The following is a 23,027-nucleotide window of genomic DNA, read 5'->3' as shown; positions in this document are numbered from 1 at the left end:
TGTGAGTTAACCCTGATAAAATGATGCTGCATATTGATAAAGCTTAAAAGCCATGCTATCAGAAAGCTTTCATTCTCAAGCAATAGTTCCCAACTTGGAGTCCACGACCCCTCGGTTAATGGTAGTTAACCATAAAAAGAGAGCCTTTCACTACAGTTCAGCACCTGGATTAAAACTGATATTAATTTGGGAATCTACAGAATGATGGTGGGTTACGAACTAGATAGGTAATCTTGGACTACCTTCCTAACTAAAACAACGTTACCAAATACCATTCTGTAACAGCTTCCCTTAAGTTTCATACAGCAATATCTAGATAGGAACATATGCTGAGGGATTCTGTAGAATTTGCATGCTCTGTGGTACTCACCATGAAGACAACATCCTGAGGAGTCATCTGGCCCATCAAGCCTGCTCTATCATTCAATAACATCATGGCTGATTTGGCCATGGACTCAGCTTCACCTATATGCCTTTGCCCCATAACCCTTAATTCTCCTGCTATGTAAACTCAATTTAACTGTGTCTTAAGTATATTTAATGAGGTAGTCTCTACTGCTTCCTTGGGCAAAGAATTCTACAGATTCACTCATTCAATATGTGCCATGCTATATGATGTAGGGAATCATGGTCTTGACCATGATTGCTCTTGGCAAATCTTTCTACAGAAATGGTTTGCCATTGCCTCCTGGGTAGTGGCTTTATATACAGGTGATTCCATCCATTATCAATACTCTTCAGAGATTGCCTGCCTGGTGTCAGTGGTTGCATAACCAGGAATTGTGATCTGCACCAGCTGCTCATACGACCATCCACCACCTGCTCCCAAGGATTCACGTGACCCTGATGGGGGGGGGCTAAGCGGGTACTACACCTCACCCAAGGATGACCTGCAGGTAAGTGGAGGGAAGGTGGTACAGTAGCCTCAGGACTCACACCACCAGGTTCAGGAACAGTTATTTACTCCTCAATCATCAGGCTCTTGAACCAGCATGACTCAGCCCATCGCTGAACCGTTTCCATAACCTACGGACTGACTTTCAAAGACTTCTCATTTTCTTGACATTTATTATTATGTTTTTTCTTTTGTGTTTGCACTACTTGTTGCCTTTTGCACATTGGCTATTTGTCCACTCTGTTGGGTGCAGTCCTTTCATTGATTCTATCGTCTATGCCCGCACGAAAACAAAACTCAGGGTCGTATATGGTGACATGTATGTAGTTTAATAAGAAGTTTATTTAGAACTTTGAAATGTTACTTACAAAGTCCAAAGCAACAGTTATGTAATGGAAATGACCTGCAGTTACTGCATCAACCACGCAGGCAGGAAAGAAAAGGCAATTGCAGCCTCAAAGGCTGTTCATTTAGAGAAAGTACGGAGCAGTGATCACTTGCAGTCCACCCCCAAAAAAGGTTTCCTTTGCTTGTCACTGACCAGCTGAATATTTAGATCTCATATAATGGCAAAAGAAATCCCTACTCTAATGTATATGAACTCCTAGTCACAATGTAAATTAAAAAAAAGATCAGTCTGCTTCCATGGAGAGAAAGAATTTAGATTAACTTTCATTAGGACCATGATGGAGAACTATTAAGACATTTTAAATGTCAAACCTTGTTAGCAATTTCAACATTGAATAGAACTAAAAATCATTCCACTGCACCAGCACAAAGATCTGCCTTATTGAATAGTGTCAGGCATTATTGTAACACAATAGTCACAAAAATGTAAAAATTTTTAACATCTAAATAGTGCGGTGAATTATAATTATGATATAATAATGCTGCTAATGACATGCTCAAGTTCAGGCAATTGCAAAGTTACAGAGCACTACAGCACAGAAACAGGCCCTTCGCTCATCTAGTCCATGCTGAACTGCTGTTCTGCCTAGTTCCATCAACCTTCAAGTGGACTATAGCCTTCATAGCCCTCCCATCCATGTTGAAATTGAACCTGTATGCAGCACTTTGCTGGCAGCTTGTTCCACACTCTCGCCACCCTCTGAGTGAGGAGGCTCCCCCTCAGGTTCCCGACTACAATAGCAAAATAAATAAATGGAGGTGTGCTGGAGTCAGTGCTGAAGCGGTGTCTCCACACAAAATATTGAAAAGGAAGATTAGATTAGCTTTATTTGTCACATGTACATCAAAACATACAATGAAATGCATCATTTACATCAAATCAAAACAGCAAGGACTGTGCTGGGCAGCCCATAAGTGTCGCCATGATTCTGGCATGTCCACAACTTACCAACCCTAAGCTGCGAACACGTGGAAATCTGCAGATGCTGGAAATTCAAACAACAACACACACAAAATGCTGGTGGAACACAGCAGGCCAGGCAGCACCTATAGGGAGAAAGAAGCGCTGTCGACGTTTCAGGCCGAGACCCTTCGTCAGGACTAACCGAAAGGAAAGATAGTAAGAGATTTGAAAGTAGTGGGGGGAGGGGGAAATGCGAAATGATAGGAGAAGACCGGAGGGGGTGGGATGAAGCTAAGAGCTGGAAAGGTGATTGGTGAAAGTGATACAGAGCTAGAGAAGGGAAAGGATCATGGGACGGGAGGCCTCAGGAGAAAGAAAGGGGGGGGGGGGGAAGCACCAGAGGGAGATGGAGAACAGGCAAACAACTAAATATGTCAGGGATGGGGTAAGAAGGGGAGGAGGGGAATTAACAGAAGTTAGAGAAGTCAATGTTCATGCTATCAGGTTGGAGGCTACCCAGCCGGTATATAAGGTGTTGTTCCTCCAACCTGAGTTTGGATTCATTTTGACAATAGAGGAGGCCATGGATAGACATATCAGAATGGGAATGGGACGTGGAATTAAAATGTGTGGCCACTGGGAGATCCTGCTTTTTCTGGCGGACTGAGCGTAGATGTTCAGTGAAATGGTCTCCCAGTCTGATTCGGATCTCACCAATATATAAAAGGCCACAGCGGGAGCACCGGACGCAGTATACCACACCAGCCAACTCACAGGTGAAGTGTCGCCTCACCTGGAAGGCCCTGAATGGCGGTGAGGGAGGAAGTGTAAGGGCAGGTGTAGCACTTGTTCCGTTTACAAGGATAAGTGCCAGGAGGGAGATCGATGGGAAGGGATGGGCGGGACGAGTGGACAAGGGAGTCACGTAGGGAGCGATCCCTGCGAAAAGCAGAAAGGGGGGGGAATGTGTTTGATAGTGGGATCCCGTTGGAGGTGGCAGAAGTTACAGAGAATTATATGTTGGACCTGGAGGCTGGTGGGGTGGTAGGTAAGGACAAGGGGAACCCTATCCCAAGTGGGGTGGCGGGTGGATTGGGTGAGGGCAGATGTGCGGGAAATAGGAGAGATGCGTTTGAGAGCAGAGTTGATGGTGGACGAAGGGAAGCCCCTTTGTTTAAAAAAGGAAGACATCTCCTTCGTCCTGGAATGAAAAGCATCATCCTGAGAACAAATGCGGCGGAGACGGAGGAATTGTGAGAAGGGGATAGCATTTTTGCAGGAGACAGGGTGGGAAGAGGAATAGTCCAGGTAGCTGTGAGAGTCTGTAGGCTTATAGTAAATACCAGTAGATAGGCCATCTCCAGAGATGGAGACAGAAAGATCAAGAAAGGGGAGGGAGGAGTCGGAAATGGACCAGGTAAATTTGAGGGCAGGGTGAAAGTTGGAGGCAAAGTTAATGAAGTCAACGAGCTCAGCATGCGTGCAAGAGGCAGCGCCAATGCAGTCATCGATGTAGCGAAGGAAAAGAGGGGGATGGATACCGGTATAGACTTGGAACATGGACTGTTCCACAAAGCCAACAAAAAGGCAGGAATAACTGGGACCATAAGGGTGCCCATGGCTACACCCTTGGTTTGGAGGAAGTGGGAGGAGCCAAAGGAGAAATTATTGAGAGTAAGAACTAATTCCGCTAGACGGAGGAGAGTGGTGGTAGAGGGGAATTGGTTAGGTCTGGAATCCAAAAAGCGAAGAGCTTCGAGACCATCTCGGTGGGGGATGGAGGTATATAGGGACTGGACGTCCATGGTGAAAATAAGATGGTGGGGCCAGGGAACTTAAAATCATTGAAAAAATTCAAAGCATGAGAAGTGTCACGAACATAGGTGGGAAGAGATTGAACAAGGGGGGATAAGACAGTGTCAAGGTATGCAGAAATGAGTTCAGTGGGGCAGGAGCAAGCTGAGACAATAGGTCTACCTGGACAGGCAGGTTTGTGGATCTTGGGTAGGAGGTAGAAACGGGAAGTGCGGGGTGTGGGAACTATGAGGTTGGTGGCAGTGGATGGGAGATCCCCAGAGCTGATAAGCTTGGTGATGGTATAGGAGACAATGGCCTGGTGCTCCTTAGTGGGGTCATGATCAAGGGGTAAACCCTAAGCTGTATGGCTTTGGAATGTGGGAGGAAACCAGAGCACCCGGAGGAAACCCAGGCGGTCAGAGGGAGAAAGTACAAAATCCTTACAGACAATGGTGGGAATTGAACCATGATCACTGACACAGTAAAGCGCAGAACCAACCGCTACACTTAATGTGCCTCCCACATTGACAATCAAGTCCTCCCACCCCCTACACAGATGATGCCTGGCCCATTGAGACTCTCCAGCGATTTGTTTTTCTTATGCTCCAAAGTAAGAGCTCGAGGGATCGAATTTATCATCTTGCATGCGATCCTTTGACTTGCCTTTGGTGGGAACTCCAATCCAGTTGAGGTACCGGGTGAGTTTCTTGGAAACGTAGGTCTTCCCTCGAGCTGGCAATCCCACCATTATAATCAGTGTAGGAGAGTTGGTCATGTTGGATGCCCATGCTACAACCAAGAGAAAATGATAAACAGATACAGGAGAATAAAAACAAGTCCTATTTAACAACATCAAACAATGGTCATCATAACGGTCATAATAAAAGAAACACCAAACTTTGCTGAGTGATGGGACTGTAGACTGAAGTCTTGCTGGTAGTACAGCAAGCTATTTACTATTTACCTGTGCTGTACACTACATGTGCTTCTAATTATACTTTCTTAACTTATTTGTGGTAATATTTTGTTTTATATGTTGTTTGTGATATGTATTTGAGGTGCATCTGGGTCTCAAGAACATAAGAAATAACAAGAGGAGTCGGCCATCTGGCCTGTCGAGCCTGCTTCGCCATGCAATAAGATCATGGCCGATCTGGCCATGGACTCATCTCTACCTTACCTGCCTTTTCTCCATAACCCTTAATTCCCCTACTATACAAAAATCTACCCAACCTTGTCTTAAATATACTTACTGAGGTAGCCTCCACTGCTTCATTGTGCAGAGAATTCCACAGAATCACCACACTTTGGGAAAAGCAGTTCCTCCTTATCTCTGTAATACATCTACTCCCCCGAATCTTGAAGCTATGTCCCCTAGTTCTAGACTCACCCACCAGTGGAAAGAACTTTCTTGCCTCTATCTTTTCTGTATGTTTCCTTAAGATCTCCATATGTTTTATAAGATCTGCAGAAGAATGTTCTAGTTCAGAAGAATGTTGTTTTGTTTGGTTGTATTTATGTAGTCAGGTAACAATAAACTTGAACTTAAACTAGACAGGATAGAGCAGATTATGTGCAACACAGTTTTTGAAATTTTTCTCTTTCAACGCTTCCATCCCATAGACATTATTGGTTCTAAGAGTTACATGAGAAGATGTTGCTGCTGACAAATGGCATCTCTCCACATCCCTGACTCAAACATTCCTATCTCATATACAGATTGAAGATATCTCTACTCCTACATAAACTCCTAGCCACAATGGAAATTAAAAAAAATAAATTTGTCTGCCTCTGTGGAGAGGAACAGAGCTTATGTCAACTTTCATTACAACCACAATGGGGAGCTGTTTAAATATCAGAAGTTTAACCTTACTTGGAATTCCAACATTGAAAAAGTCAATAAGCCTATTGCTGAAACCTATTACATTAAACAGCAGATAGCAAGTAACGTGACTTGATTCCACAGTGTTAAGGACATTGAAATGAAGAACGTGGTACGAACAATCTTCGGGCATTGAGGATATAAACATTAGTTATCTAAAAGGTAGTTTAAATGTGTGCTGTATGACTCCATGACCCACAGCTAAATTATCTTTTATTAAATGAAACTCAAAGTCAGCCAGAAGACAAAGTCGAGTTTATTGCCATCTGCACAAGTTTGTGTGCACAGACGCAATGAAAAACTTGCTTGCAGTGTCGTGGTTTCTCGTGCCCCACAAACGACCAGGAGACGCAGAAGATTCTTCAAGAAGTATGAAACTTTAATTTGCAAATCAAAGCTGAGACAGTCATTGAGCTAGTCGCTGATTGCCCACCGATCCTTGTACATAGCATTTTTTATAGCAATCTCCTGGTTTAGTTGTATTAGCATATCCAATCGGTCTACAGTTGCGTATCACAAGTACATCCGCCACTATTGTTTCTACCCATTGACTTAATCAAAGCTGACTACATAATCTACATTTCTTAGCTAGCCTCTCACTAACACACCATTGTCTCCTACATTCTTAAGATTTCATTCTCCTACTAAATTGGATACATATATAGCAAATAGCAAGTTCAAAGCTGACTACATAGTTTTGGTTACACAGCAAACAATGCAACTTTTATACTCCAATAGCAGCAGCCTCAAAAGCACGAAGCATTATATAAGCAACCTCCACAAGAAAAACAAATTATACATAAATAATACAAAGGTATACAAGAAAGAACACATTTAGAAGAAACAAAAAGTCCACTGCAGTGCAGAATGATGAGGTAGTGATGAGAACTGTGCAGGTTGTTTCAAGCACGAGTGGTTGAAAGGACAGTCACTCGCCTACAGAGCTGGTTTGCTGCATCAAGTGAGCTATTTGAAAGCTAATGGCCAGAAGTGGACATGTTCACCGCTGCTTGAAGTTTTCAGCTTCGCTCAGAGTTTTGCTGGGACAATGAAGCAGTCCATGTCTATGTGCAACAAAAGTTGGAGAACATTCAGGTTTAAGCGAATACAGGAATAGTCATACAACACAATCACCAAGCATTCAATATCTTTCCTCAAGGCTTAGAGTCACAGACATGTACAGCACAGCAACTGCATATCATATTTTTTACTGAGTTAAGTATTGTATGTAATTAGTTTTGCTACAACAAGTGTATGGGACATTGGAAAAAAGTTGAATTTCCCCATGGGGATGAATAAAGTATCTATCTATCTATCTAATGTCTATACTGACCTTTTTATGCATATTTACACTAGTCTCTTTTTTCCACATTAGGATCAGTTTTGTATTGCCTGTTTAAGAGTATGGTTAAATAGCTCTTAAATATATGTTTGTTTCTTTATTTATTTATTGAGATACAATGCAGAATAGACCCTTTGAGCTGTGTCACCCAACCACCCTTGGTTTAACGTGAGCCTAATCACAGGACAATTTACAATGACTAATTAACTTACCAACCGGTACGTCTTTGGAATGTGCGAGGAAACCGGAGCACGAGGAGGAGACCTATGCGGTCATGGGGAGAGCGTACAAACTCCTTGCAAACAGCAGCGGGAATCGCTGATGCTGTGAAGTGTTGTGCCAACCACTACCCTACTGTGCCTTCCATAATTGTGTGAGTCCACCACCTCCTCTATGAATTTGCTTATTATGGACAGAGGTACAGTACAAGTCTTGTCTTGCAAACTGCTTGGACAGATCAGTTCATTACAATAGCGCACTAAGGTGGTGCAAGGCAAAACTATAACAGAATGCAAAATGAAGTGCAGCAGTTACAGGGAAAGCTTAGTGCAGATAGACAATAAGGTGCAAGGTCATAATGAGGCAGATCATTGGGTCAACAGTCCACAGTCCACGGAGGGACCACTCTAACAGTGTGGTAGGAATTGTCCTTGAGCCTGGTTCTATGTGCTTTCAGGCTTTTGTATCTTCTGCTTGATGCGAGAGGCAGAAGAGAGAATGTGGGATTTGATTATCTTGGCTGCTTTACTGAGGTAGTGAGAAGTGCAGAGTCCATGGAGAGGAGGCTGGTTTCTGTGATGTGCTGAGCTGGGTCTACAGCGCTCCACAGTTTCTTGAGGAACCTGCTTGCTCTGGATGTTGACCACTTTTCATGTAAGAACTTCCCTCTCATTCCTTTCACTTTATAACAACATGGACTTTTCTGAACTAGTATCACACATTGGCACAGACTAGAAACTCTAACACCAGTTACCCTTTGTCTCAACTGAAAACCACATGTTTATTCACCTTCACAGAGTTTTCTGGCTAAGGCAGATAGACTTCATGTATCTGTCCATCCCCCCATATCATTGGCCAACAGTGGCAGCTGCATCGATGATATAAAGGAAGCAGCAACTCCCAAACATGCATCCTCTGCCGACCACCACTGGCCAGCATATTGCAGAGGAACACAATCACCTCAAGTCTGCCAACATCGTGCAACTTCATTCCTGTGCTGGTATTGAATCTACCTAGAGTTACATCTAGTAGGTTTGAAAACATTGTAAAGCATACTGCATGTTTTTAATTTCTTTTCAAAAAACATGACCAACATTTCACTTAATGTGCTTTATATGAATTATTGCAGTAACAAAATTTTTTTAAAAATACAAAGCCAACATTCCAGCTGACAGCTTTACACTGTGCAGCTGCTGGGGTACGCCTCTATTCAAAGCCTATCTGGGTTAATTTTCATAAAACATGGCAGCAGAATTAGGTCATTTGGACCATTGAGACTGCTCCCTCATTCCATCATGGCTGATTTTATTTTATCATGGCTCAAACCCATTCTTCTGCCTTCTCCCCATAAGCTTTGATATCCTGATATCAAAAACCTATCAACTTCAGCTTTAAATATACCCAATGACGGTCTTCACAACCATCTGTGGCAATTAATTCCACAGATTCAGCATCCTCTGGTTAAAGAAATTCCTTTTCATCTCTATTCTAAACTCCCCCACTGTAGGAAACATCCTCTCCATGTCCACTCTATCTAGCCTTTTCAATATTCTACAGGTTTCAATGAGATTCTCCCCCTCCACCCCCTCATTATTCTAAACTCCAGTTGTACAGGCCTAGCGCCATCAAACACTTCTCATACATTAACTCTTTCATTCCACAGTAATTCTTATGAACCTCCTCTGGACTCTCTCCAATGCCAATGCCTTATAAAGACTCAGCGTTACATCCTTGCTTTTATATTCTAGACCTCTCAAATGAATGCTATTATTGCATTTGCTTCCCTTACTACTGACTCAATCTGCAAATTAACCTTTAGGAAATCTTGCATGTGGACTCCTGTCCGGCTGCACCTCTGATTTTATCCACATTTAGAATATAGTCTACGCCTTTATTCTTTTGACCAACATGCCCAAGTATACACTTCTCTACACTGCATGCCATCTGCCACTTCTTTGCCTATTCTCCCACTCCAAGTCCTTCTGCAGAGTCCCTGCTTCCTCAACACCTGTCTTTGTGTTGTGCACAAACTTGGCCACTAATGTGAAAAGTGGTCCAAACACAGCCCTGCTAAACTACACTAGGCATTAGTAGCCTAGCGGAAAAAGCCCCCTTTATTCCCATTCTTCAGCGATTTTTCTTCTGCTCCCTCACCAATGCCTGTACACGTGACAAGTTCAACATAAACACAATGGAGGGGGAACCAATGAAAGTGAATAACTATGACCAATATTCCAAAAATAAAATACTCAATCCAAGAGACAAAAATACAGGGTGAAAATTTAAAAAGCTGAGAACCTAGAGCAAAGGGCAATTGTCACTTCCCATAGCTTGCCAGGTTAATTCTCTGTCTCTCAACAACTACCCTATGATCTAAGCATGTTTACAGTGAGGCACAGTGTAAACCTGAGGATCAACCCCTTATCTTCCATCTCAGCACATGGCAGGCACCTGGAATCAGAACTAAAACAATTTCAAGGAATTGATTTTGCTGGATGTATCAGTGGTCCATATGTGATATCATCTCAAATTACCTTTTTCCCATTTTTCAATTTCCCCTCTTGAAATAGAGGACCTGACCTGCCAAGCGGATCTTCCTGCTCTGCCTTTGGTAACTCCTACATTCTTGTGTCTATGTTCACGTTCTCTAAATTGTTCCCATTCACTTGGATAACCTTGCTTACAGCTCATTCAACAGTCTGCTGAGGTTTATACTATCAGAGATATCCCATTCCCCCAACCTCACTACAGTTTAATAAACTTTACTTATTTATTGAGATACAGTGTGGAGTCCAGCCGTGCTGCCCAGCAACCCACTGATTTAATCCTAGCCTAGTCATGGGACAATTTACAATGACCAATTAACCTGTGGGACAGTGGGAGGAAACCAGAACGCCTGAAGGAAGCCTACGCACTCATGGGGAGAACGCAAACTGCTTACAGGCACAGCATGAATTAAACCTGGATTGCGTGTTATCCTACCTGACCTGGTGAGTACTTTCTGCAACTTCTGAATTTATTTTAGATATCAATATAGCCCTGGGAAAGTGACTGATGGATCACTAAAGCAGTACACATAATCAAGGACCCCTTCTACTCCGGTCATTGTCTTTTTTGCTTCAATCCCACTGTTATCAGACTCTTGAACAGACTGAACATGGCTAAAAGATGAACTCGATCTCTCGATCAGCCATGAAATGGCCTTGACTTTGTCTACCAGCGCCGCACTTCCTCCGTAACTGCGACAAGATATTTTGCGTTATGTGTTCTTTTACTAATTTGATTTTGGCATAATTTGTCAGGTTGGCACATAAAGTAAAAGCTTTTCACTGTATCTCATTGCATGTATCAATGATAAACCAATATCAATAAAGATGGTTCTAGTGAGGTGGTTTGCATCACAAAGCTCTTCTTTTGAATCACATCTAAGCTTTTTAATATTTAATTAAATGCAATTAACATATTAGCTAACTTTAAAAGATAGAAAAATGACTAGGGACAATTGCGTAAGACAACGTACAATAAGATGCCAGTAGCAAGACAAAAGCGTTAAAATAGCTCCTTTGTGAAACAAACTCTGGGAGACGACTCTCGCAGATGTGAGACATTAAGACACTGCTAAGAAAAGTGAGTTTTCTGACTGAGAACATCTCTTTGTTATGATTTCTCTCTATTTTCTCAAATTAGCAATTGTTTTCACACCTTACTTAAAAGTACTAAATTTCTAAGGTGATATTTAAATGGAAATATACTGGCCTCTAATTACTTACATCTTCTATTTACATCCAGCATCCTATTTTTCTTCATGGTCAGAATCTTCGTAATTTTATCTGAATTCTTCTTTCAAAGAGATGTGAATATTTTCCTTGACAGCAAAGACACGACAGGAGAAAATTCAGAGCTGTTTTACTGACAATCTAGGACTTTACCTGTACTAATATCGGAGTAAGGAGCTTCGCGGTTAAAGCTGACGTTCTCAGGGAGTGAAGCAAATTCATACTCACTTGGATGCTGAAAATGAAAGACCATGCTGATACATGTTCAATGTTCAGAGCATCCACGTGTGCTGTGAAAGAGACTTGATGGTTTTGCCGCTGAAGGCAGCCACAGGTTCACTGTGACTTATTCTCATCAATAAGACGCAGCTGGCCTCTGCACCTTTGTCTCTTCCAAATCACCGCTATGATACACCACAAATCTTCTTTAACACAAAAGATTTGCAGTTGCTGGAAATCCAGAGCAACACACACACACAATGCTGAAGGAACTCAACAGGTCAGGCAGCATCTATGGAAGGGAATAAACAGTCCATGTTTTGGGCCGGGACCCTTCATCAGGACCGGAAAGGAAGGGTCTCGGTTCAAAGTATCATCTTATTTACATTAAGCTGACAAGGCCTATATTTTATGAACTTCAGAACAACAGTAAGTAACCCCACTGAAACATGCAAACCTCATTAAGTCCTGAAGAAGGGTCTCGGTCCAAAACATCAACTGTTTACTCTTTATATACATGCTGTCCGGCCTGCTGAGTTCCTCCAGCTTTTTGTGTGTGTTGCTTTGAATTTCCAGCATCTGCAGATTTTCTCATATTTATGAGAGCTCCTAAGAGGCTGGATAAGACAAACATAGATAGATAGATAGATAGATAGATACTCTATTCATCCCCATGGGGAAATTCAACATTTTTTCCAATGTCCCATACACTTGTTGTAGCAAAAACTCATTACATACAATACTTAACTCAGTAATAATATGATATGCATCTAAATCACTAACTCAAAAAGCATTAATAATAGCTTTAAAAAAAGTTCTTAAGTCCTGGCAGTTGAATTGTAAAGCCTAATGGCATTGGGGAGTATTGACCTCTTCATCCTGTCTGAGGAGCATTGCATCGACAGTAACCTGTCGCTGAAACTGCTTCTCTGTCTCTGGATGGTGCTATGTAGAGGATATCTACATAACATGGGAGTTGATATCTCCCAGACTGGGGATGGCCTCAAAGTAGCTGTGCAGGTCAGTCACTAAGTGTCTCCAAGACAGTTCAACAGCTCTTTAGCAATTAAGGGGATCAACCAATGTGGGGTTTAATGCAAGTTAGTGATGCCAAGGTAAAAGATGAGGCCACTGTCTTATTTAATGAAAGAGCAGCACACGAGCTAAACAGTCCATACCTTATTCTCTTCCATCAGACATCTTAAATTATTTTAATTATTAATAACTGACCCGAACTTAAAGGAAACAAATTATTGCAGCAAATCATAACGCCATAAGGTATAGGAGCATCGGGCCATTTGGCCCATTGAGTCTGTTTTGCCATTCCATCATGGCTGACTTATTTTCCCTCTCAACCTCATTTTCCAACCTTCTCCCCAAAACCTTTGATACACTTACTAATTAAAAATCTATTGATCTTCGCTTTAAATATACCCAATGACTTAGCCTTCACAGCCGTTTGTGACAATGAATTCCACAGATTCACCCACACTTTGGTGAAAGAAATTCCTCCTCACCTCTGTTCTAAAAGTATGACCTTCTATTCTGAATCTGTGCCTTCTGGTCCTAGACTTCCCCACTATAGGAAATCTCCTCTCCACATCCACTCTATCTACACCTTTCAATATTTAATGAGGTTAACCCCTCATTCTTCCAAAATTCCAGCGAGTGCAGGCCCAGAGCCATCCACACTCCTCGTATGTTAACCCTTTCGCTCCCTTGCCCTCTCCAATGCCAGCACATCCTTTCTTAGACAACTGCTCTGCCTGCAACAATGAATTATATTAATGCTAATTTTCCACTTCTCCCTCTCCATTGTGTGGCATTTCACATCCTGTTTCCCCACAGCTTCCTGGTTGTATTTGGGGTCTAAATTTAAAGCAAGTAGCAACTGAGCCCAAACACCAGCAGAGGAAAATGGAATCTGAATTTACTTAGCACATTTTATATCTCAAAACTCCCCAAAGTATTTCACTGGAATTTGATAAAACAACATTCTCCGAAACCCACAAAAAGAAATTGGAATAAGGCAGCAAATCATCAACATGACAGTTTCTGCAGGTGCTGGAAATCTACAGCAACACACACAAAATGGAGGTCTGGCATTTCAGGCATTTTGCGCAGAGACCCTTCATCAAGCTGAGGCAGCCATGGCTTTGTCAACTGTAAAGGTTTCAATGAACAACTTGAACAGAAAGTGGAGGTTAAGGGACAAAATTCTCTATACCTCCACTTTCTCTTCAAGTTTAATTTCTAAGGTTGGGCAAGATACAATCAGCAAGTCAGAAAAGGAGAGAACAAAGATCTGAGATTGCTGGAATAGAATAAAAGAGAAATAGAGGAAAGCAAGTTGACAGAGGTATGGGGGGTGAGGGAGAGCATAATTTCAAAGTATCCATTGATAGAGCAAAATCCAAAGCAGGACAACACACAAAATACAGGGATGATGGGCAAACAGTAAAATACAGCAGACCCTGTTAAGAGAGTCAGAAGAGTGGAGCATGTCTTGATGAATTTTTTTTGTGGATTTAGAAGTTGCCAGTAAAGTCAGTGTTATATGCCCATCCCTGATTGCCCTGAGGTGGCAACACACTTGTTTGAACAAATGTAGCCCTTCCATTGATCTCCTACAAAAGATCCAACACAGTAACAATGAAGGAATTGTGACAGGCTTCCAAGTAGGGTTGTCCAGCCAGCAGGGAACACACAGGCAGTGCTGTTCTCTTGAATGTGAAGCCCTTGTCCTTCTTGACAGTAGAGTTCGCAGGTTTGGGAGGTCTGTACTGGACCAAGCAATGCGTAGTTTATAGATGATATACAATGCACAAGGCTGTTATAGCTGGGGGTGGCAATGGGAACAAGCTCCCACAATCTATTAAATGCTCCCAATGGCATGCACCTCAAATAGCCCTATGACAAACAAGTTCAGCTCCCGGCCTTCACGTGTGACGTAGCTACTAAGCCCAGCAGAACAATTTCTATTGACAGAAGGGGCAAAGGCAGGTTATTGGTGCCTGAACACTAGTCGCTTTGGGCAGATGGGGCTCGTCAGCCGTGGACAGCAGCTCATCTAGGAGAAGGAAAACTATTGATCTCAATCCTCTGCTGCCTTGCAGCTATACCCATTTATATTTGCACAGTTTGTTATTCATTGATCCTGCTTACAGTTACTGTTCTATAGATTTACTCAGTATGCCATAGGAGAAGGAACCTCAGGGTTGTATGCGATGACAGGCATGTACACGGATGATAAGTTTTACTTTGAACTTTGAAACCGTGAATTACAGCAAGTATCTATCTATACATTAAATAGCTCATTAAATTAGTGCAAAAATAGAAAAAAAAGTAGTGAGGTAGTGTTCATGAGTACAACATCCATTCAGAAGGCAGAAGGTAGAGGGGAAGAAGCTGTTCCTGAATAGTCCAGTGTGTGCCTTGGCTTCTGCACCTCCTTCCTGATGGTAACAATGAGAACAAAGCATGAGCTGAGTGATGGGGGTGTAGGGTCCTTAATGATGGATGCTGCCTTTGTGACACATTGCTGCTTGAAGAAGTCCTGGAATAATGGAGGCTAGTGCCCGTGATGAAGCTGTGTTGCAACTTCACTAGACTGGTTTTGCTTCCAGGTTTACTTGGTACAGAACCACAAAGCTTTGAACTGATGCGCTGGTTGAGCGATCACGTGGTTCAGAATCAGGTTTAATATCACTGACATATGCCGTGAAAGTTGTATTTGCGGCAGCAGTACAATGCAATACATAATAATAGAATAATATTACAAGAATGTGGTGATACACATTCCCACTGCAGATGATTGTCCAGTTTTGAGTTGCTGCCTTTGATCTGAGTTAGTCTCAAATCTCTCAAGAGCAGTGCCAAACATGACGAGTGGCATCCCGAGATGACCCCGGGATTTGCTATTTACAAGGACTCTGAGTCCGTCATTTCTATCACAGCAATTTTGGACAGATGCACTTGTCACGGGTAAATTAGCCAGACAAGGTTAAAACTAGCCCTTTCGTTGGTTCACTCAGTACATTTGCTGCAGACCAAGTACATATGGCATTCTGTTCTTGGAAACACCAATGCTCAAGAATGGAAAAACCTATAAAAAGTGGTGGATACTCAGTTCACCACAGACGAAGCCCTCCCCACCTCACAGCACATCTATGAGAAGTGCTGTCACAAGAAAGCAGCATCTATCATCAAGGACATCCACCATCCTGGCCCTGCTCTCATCTTGCTGCTGCTACTGGGAAGGAAGTACAGAAGCCTTGGGTCCCACACCACCAGGTTCAGGATAGTTATTACCCCTCAACCATCAGCGGGATTGACGGGTAATAACTCTAAGACCAGAGGGCCCAACCTCAGAATAGACGGGCATCATTTTAGAACAGAGATGAGGAGGAATTTCTTTAGCCAGGGAGTGGCGAATCTGTGGAATTCATTACTACTGGTGGCGGTGGAGGTGAAGTCATTGAGTATATTTAAGGCAGAGGTTGATAGATTTCTTGATTTGTCAGGACATGAAGGGATACATAGAGAAGGCAGGAGTTTGGGACAGAGAGGAAAATGGATCAGCCAGGAGATGAAATGGCGAGCAGACTTGATGGACCAAATAGCGCAAGTCTGCTCCTACATCTCATGATGGAGAAGTTTGCTGAATTGACTCCACAACCTACAGACTCACTTTCAACACTGCAACTCACATTCTCAGTGTTATTTGTTTACTTATTTGCACAATGTCTTCCTTTCAGTATTTGTGTGTAGTGTTTTCATTGATTTGTCCTACTGTGAATGTCAGCAAGAAAATGAATCTCAAGGCAGCATATGAGACATAGACACTCTCTCACCTAGATGGGGTCAGTTGTGCTGTGAGGATTACATTCCTTGACTTCTCTAGTGCCTTTAACACCATCCAGCCCAAGATATTAAGGCACAAACTAACGGAGATGGGAGTAGACTCTCACATGGTGGATTGGATAGTGGACTACTTGACAGGTAGACCTCAGTATGTGCGGTTGGGAGACTGTAGGTCTGACATGGTGGTCAGCAGCACAGGAGCGCCGCAGGGAACCGTACTCTCTCCGGTCCTGTTCACCCTGTACACATCAGACTTCCAATATAACTCGGAGTCCTGCCATGTGCAGAAGTTCGCCGATGACACGGCCATAGTGGGGTGTGTCAGGAATGGACAGGAGGAGGAGTATAGAAAACTGATACAGGACTTTGTGATATGGTGCAACTCAAACTACCTGCGTCTCAATATCACCAAGACCAAGGAGATGGTGGTGGACTTTAGGAGATCTAGGCCTCATATGGAGCCAGTGATCATTAATGGAGAATGTGTGGAGCAGGTTAAGACCTACAAGTATCTGGGAGTACAGTTAGACGAGAAGCTAGACTGGACTGCCAACACAGATGCCTTGTGCAGGAAGGCACAGAGTCGACTGTACTTCCTAAGAAGGTTGGCGTCATTCAATGTCTGTAGTGAGATGCTGAAGATGTTCTATAGGTCAGTTGTGGAGAGCGCCCTCTTCTTTGTGGTGGCGTGTTGGGGAGGAAGCATTAAGAAGAGGGACGCCTCACGTCTTAATAAGCTGGTAAGGAAGGCGGGCTCTGTCGTGGGCAAAGTACTGGAGAGTTTAACATCGGTAGCCGAGCGAAGGGCGCTGAGTAGGCTACGGTCAATTATGGATAACTCTGAACATCCTCTACATAGCACCATCCAGAGACAGAGAAGCAGTTTCAGCGACAGGTTACTATCGATGCAATGCTCCTCAGACAGGATGAAGAGGTCAATACTCCCCAATGCCATTAGGCTTTACAATTCTACCGCCAGGACTTAAGAACACTTTAAAAGCTATTATTAATGCTTTTTGAGATAGTGATTTAGATGCATATCATATTTTTTTACTGAGTTAAGTATTGTATGTAATTAGTTTTGCTACAACAAGTGTATGGGACATTGGAAAAAAAGTTGAATTTCCCCATGGGGATGAATAAAGTATCTATCTATCTATCTTTATGTTTAATTTGAACTTTTGAGTCGGGAGAGGTCAAAAGTTTAAGACTCCAGCAAGTGGATTGTGTGGTCCTGTTTTCTTTGACTAAGTGCCTGAATTTAAGTTTTTACTGTTCAGATTACAAGAATGTGGCCTCTAGTCACGGTGTGTGCCAGAACATGTTAAATAATTTCCACAGGCCATTCTGTTGACTATCACACGACTGAAGTACAGCCATGATTCAGATAGGCCTTTCTCTTCTCTATAAACTCTTGGGCGCTATCAAAGCTATTCCATAATCCACCTTGGGCTCCTTCACTAGTTTAAATGTGTGAACTAATACAGTGGATTGGACCTTTGGTTGATCAGGGCAGCTACTTATTTGGAACAACTCAAAGAACAAAATCTATATTGAGAAAATAGCTGGGATCCCCTTTGCTTATTTGGGACACTATGCTGTTTAATTGGGGCAGGACACTGTTGCCGAACTAGTGTCAGTCATGTGTACTTGCGTTGCAGTTACACAATACTCTGTGCTTAGAACGATCAGTTTTGAAACAGCGTCAACTGCGGGTATTTGTTTTCATAAAGCAGTGATTTTGTTACTTGTTGAGGAATAAGCAGTAAGGCAATTTATAACAGTTTGGCTCACCATGGTTTCAAGCATTCAGGCTTTGGACTTGCCAGAAATTATGTGAAGTGCAAGTGAAATTATTTCACTAATTAAACAAGTTAGGAATCACGAAGGTCCTGAAAATGTTGAATCATTACAATGAAAATGAAGATTTGGAGGATACAATTGTCTAAAACATTGTATGAAGGCAGTCCACTAGGTGTCTACACTGATTATAGTCAATTACAGTCAATCCAAAGAACACGGAAGGTAAATACCTCTGTCAATAACTACTAGGAACTAATACAGTTTTAGTAGTTCCAATTTGTTCTGTATTATCCTTTTTTTCCCCCTTTGTAACTGTTTCCATGAAACTTTGGCTAATTTGGGCAGGCGCTTAACTGGACCAAAATGTACTGGTTCTAATGTATCCCAATTAATTAGAATCTACTGTAATTGTGGAAGTGTGCTTGGATATTTTTTGGCTTTAAAATAAGACAATTGAAATTTTTACTTTAAAAATATTTCATTAAAATTACCACAAAATCAAAGTCTCAACAGCACTGTGGCCATAGATACAGAAGCCCCTTGTATCTTTGTGGGTCGGAAATTATTCAGTCTAATCCCGACTTCCACACCTTGATCTGTAGCACTGTAAACCGTGGTTCTTCAAGTGCTCATACACTCAGTGGCCACTTTATTAAGTAACTCCTCTACCTAATAAAGTGGCCTTCTGCTGTTGTGGCCCATCTACTTCAAGATTTGACGTGTTGTGTGTTCAGGGATGCTGCTCTGTACACCACTGTCATAATGCATGGTTATTTAAGTTGCTGTCACCTTCCTGTCAGTTTCAACCAGTCTGATAATTCTTTTCTGACCTCTCTCATTAACAAGATGTTTTGCACCCACAGAACTTCCACTCAGTGGATTTTTATTTTGTTTTTTTGCACCATTCTCTGTAAACTCTAGAGACCAGCGTATGCTAAAACCCCAGGAGGTCAGCAGCTTCTGAGATACTCAAACCACCCCATCTGGTACTAATAATCATTCCATGGTCAAAGACACTTAGATCTCATTTCCTTCCCATTCTGATGTTCAGTCTGAACAACAACTGAACCTCATGACCATGTCTGTGGGCTTTTACGTAGTGAGTTGCTGCCACATGAGTGGCTGAATAGATATTTACATCAATGAGCAGGTGCACCTAATACAGCAGCCAGTGAGTGTATAAGTTTTTCTAAGTATTTTGAAGGGTTGTGGCTCTACCAGTTTCTTTCAGTTTGTGTGTTCTCCACAAGATGAAAATACTGCAGTTTGTCCCTCTTACCAATTGAAACCAATGTTCTAAACTTCACCCTCTCCACTAAGGTAACTGGGCCTTTCCTAATTTATTCTATTTGGTCTCAGAGTAATATTGAAGAAAACTTTATTCTATTTGGTCTCAGAGTAATATTGAAGAAAACTTTCTCTTTATACAACCATGAACAACTTTTCTTTAAGCTGTATTGATGTGAGATTGCAATGTTTTGAGTGTTTTATCCAGGGCTGGTGAGGGGAGAGAGGAATGAGAGATAAACACAAGAGATTTTACAGTTACTGGAAATACAGAGTAATAAATACAAGGTGTTGGAAGAACTCAGCAGGTCAGGCAGCATCTATGGAGAGGAATGTATTCTGGTCTAGACTACTGAGACATTAAAAAGAGAACATTAAAATTAATTCTAAAAGAGACAGGGAGCCAATGCAGAGCAGCTTGTACTAGTATTAAGCCAATTACAGAAATAATGGGACATTGAGGAATCCCAGTGTACAGAACTAAAAATCCCTAAAGTAGAATTTTGGATACAATTTCAGAGTAACACAGAGAAATGATGGAGGAATTCGTCAAGTCAGGCAGTATCTATGGAGGGAAGTGAACAGTCGATGTTTTGGGCCAAGGTCCTTCATCAGGACTGGCAAGGAAGGGAGCAGAAGCCAGAATAAGATGTTGAGGGGAGGGGAGGGGAGGAATTTCAAGCTGAAAGGTGACAGGTGAAGCCGGGTGAGGGGAAAGGGATGAAGTGAGAAACTGGAAGGTGATAGGTAGAAAAGGTAAACAGCTGAAGGATTCTGACAGGAGAGGAGAGGGGACCATGGGGGAAATGGAAAGAGGGCATCAGAGGGAAGTGTTAATTGGCCTTGTTGCAACATGCTCAAAATGCAGGAGAAACTCAGCAAGTCAAGCAGCATCTATGGAGAGGAATAAACAGCCAAAGGTTCTGACAAGACCCTACATCAAGACTATTCAGTGTTGAGGAAGGTACATTAACAACATTTAAAAGCACTTTAACAAGTACATGGATACAAATGGTTCAGAGTGATACAAGTGAAATGAGACTAAATGGTCATCTTGGTTGGCATGAACCTATCGTGCTGAAGGGCCTGCTGTTTCCTTCTCATCTGCTACTCCATATCTGTTAATTGACCGCTGATTACTGCAAGTTTTTATGGATTAAAATTCAAAGTAAATTTGTTATCGAAGTACATATGTCACCTTATACAACACTGAGATTCAATTTCCTGTGGGGACATGAGCAAAGCATAAAATACTAATTATAGCAGCATCCCTCCAAGAGGACCACAGCCTTGTCATAGGTTTGTAGGCTTGTGTGCCTCAATGACCCGGAGAGCTATGTTGGCTGAAGTTGGTTTTGTGCTTCAGCTCTTGGTAGGGTCACCCACGCCAAACAGGCCAAAGGGTAGAGGTAGAACTAAAAGTGGTCCACTAGGCCTCCAGGTTCAGGAGATCAGCTCTAGGCCCTGACTTGTCAAATAAAACCGTTATGGAAACAGCAATGAAGAATCCTTCTGTGTCTGAGCGACTGACAGAAGTGAAAACTGAGAGGAAACTACTGACATAATGAACACTGCCAGAGATGGAGGACCTTAATTGCTGCTCTAAACACCAGCATTGTAAAGGGCAGTGAGAAGATAACAGGATCAATGAAAGATCAACCGGAGTGCAGAAGACAACATCTGTGCAAATGCAAATATAAATAAATATCAATAAATAACGAGAACACGAGATAAAGATTCCTTAAAGTGAGGCCACCCAGGTCATGTTCTCTTCTTGCTGCTGCCATCAGAATGGTGGTACAAGAGCCTCAGGACTCACACCAATAGGTTCAAGAATAGTTCCTACCCCTCAACCATCAGGCTCCTGAATAGAAGGGGATAGTTTCACTCACATGCCTCATTATTGAAATGTTCATACAACCCATCATACAGCACAAAGTAGAACCCACTCAGCCCAGCTCATCCATACAAACTGTAATGCCTACTTATGCTAATACATAAAAACCACTGTCACGAACCCCGTAACTGGGTCACTTACCAGCAAAGATAGAGAGGTCCGTTGAAGTCTGATGGTACTATTTTTAAACATTTTTATTTATAAAGGGGCACAAAAGTAAGGTTAAGACAAACATTCAGATAATCTACATCGTCAATACTCAATCTAAAGCACGGGTATAGTAATAATCATCAATAAGAGGTGGCTCTATCGTTTTGTCTAGGGGTAAAAATATTGTCAGATGGAAATATAAAAGTCTCGCCAGTTCATGCAGGCTTTTAGCCGTTTGGGGACCGCTGGGTTTCCCTTGTTGGGGAGAGAGAGAGAGAGATTTTTGGTGAGAAAAACTTGCCAGTCTTTTGGGCGCAAACCGTTGAATCGGGAACGTGGGTTCCCCGTTGTCAGTTCAAAGTCCTTTTCGGTGTTATCAGCCACCCGTTCCCCAGGCAAGGGGAAACGAACCACACGTGGCTTCCGAATAGCTTCCCGTTATCACGGGAGCGATGAGCGATGGTGTCTCCTTCTGGTGTGTCGCTAGGGGACTGCCTCCTGCAGCCCCTTTTTATCTTGACTTGCAGAGTTGTAGATGTCAATCAAGGTGGGGTGATACAATCCCCACCCCACATTGCCCGAGGGTGTGCAAGTAGCCCTGATCGCTGGCACGTAGCATAGAGTCGCAATCCACACAGGTGTCTCCAAGAAACAACGGTCAAAATCCGTTGCGTTGTCTTTCTGAGGATTCTCTCTCATTTCCTGGGTCCAAGACCCGAATTAATAGCGATCTTGCGATTCTCAGGAAGGAGGGGGCTGGGATCATAACACCGCCAAGATGATTATTGGCGTCTCCCTTCCCCTATTTGTGACATTTACCATGAGTGTTGTATACAAAAGGCCTGAAGCACTGTTGAGGATCCTTGCTGCTCATCCTACAGTGTCTGACTCATACACTGTCAGGACAGGACTGCCAGACTGGGTAACAACTTTTTCCCCTCAGGCTACGAGACTGATGAATACCCCATCACCACTGAGGTCTTGTCACTCCAATGAGCTGTTTACCATAATGTTTAGTGTTTACTTGTGCTGTGCACAACACGCACATTGTATTATATTTTATTAACTTACTTATGGTAATATTTTGATTTATGTGCTGTGTATGATATATGTTTTATGGGTTGGAAGAACATTATTGTCCGGAAGAACATTGTTTCATTTGTTTGTATATACAATAAACTTGAACTTGATTTGTCCACCTCAATGCCTCTCCTACCCAAACACCTGTTCAAACTCCTATTTAACAATGTAATTGTACCTGTTTCCACCACCTCCTCCTCTGGCAGCTCATCCAGATGTTCACTAACCTCTGTGTGATAAACATACCCTTCAGACTTTCACCCGTCTCTCATATTATGCCACATCACCATTCCACAGAGAGTTCTGATTTGTCAACGTCCTCAGGGAGGTTCTACAAATCTGCAGCCGCGGCCCTGCCTAAACACCAGAACTGTGCTCCTCCCTACTGATTATTCAAGTACACAAACATCTGCTGCAGGAACTTAACAGGTCAGGCAGCATCTGCGGGAGGAAAGAAATTGTCAACATTTCCATGAAACTCTGCATCAGTCCCGTCTTTATCCTT

The 23,027-nt window shown here is 42.5% G+C and overlaps 1 protein-coding gene across 2 annotated transcripts in view; it reads right to left on the bottom strand.

Annotated features, from left to right (window-relative positions):
* Positions 1-23,027, bottom strand: part of LOC140717382 (6-phosphofructo-2-kinase/fructose-2,6-bisphosphatase 2-like) — a 124,233-nt gene that overhangs the window by 94,569 nt on the left and 6,637 nt on the right. For both annotated transcript variants that reach the window (XM_073030911.1, XM_073030914.1), the window contains exon 2: positions 4,668-4,793. In XM_073030911.1, coding sequence (XP_072887012.1) covers positions 4,668-4,793 — 126 coding nt within the window. The remainder of the gene's footprint in view (positions 1-4,667; positions 4,794-23,027) is intronic.

This window comes from Hemitrygon akajei, chromosome 27 (assembly GCF_048418815.1).
Source record: "Hemitrygon akajei chromosome 27, sHemAka1.3, whole genome shotgun sequence".
NCBI lineage: Eukaryota > Metazoa > Chordata > Chondrichthyes > Myliobatiformes > Dasyatidae > Hemitrygon > Hemitrygon akajei.
Note: the sequence above shows the minus strand (reverse complement) of the source record. Positions and strands in the feature narration are given on the sequence as shown.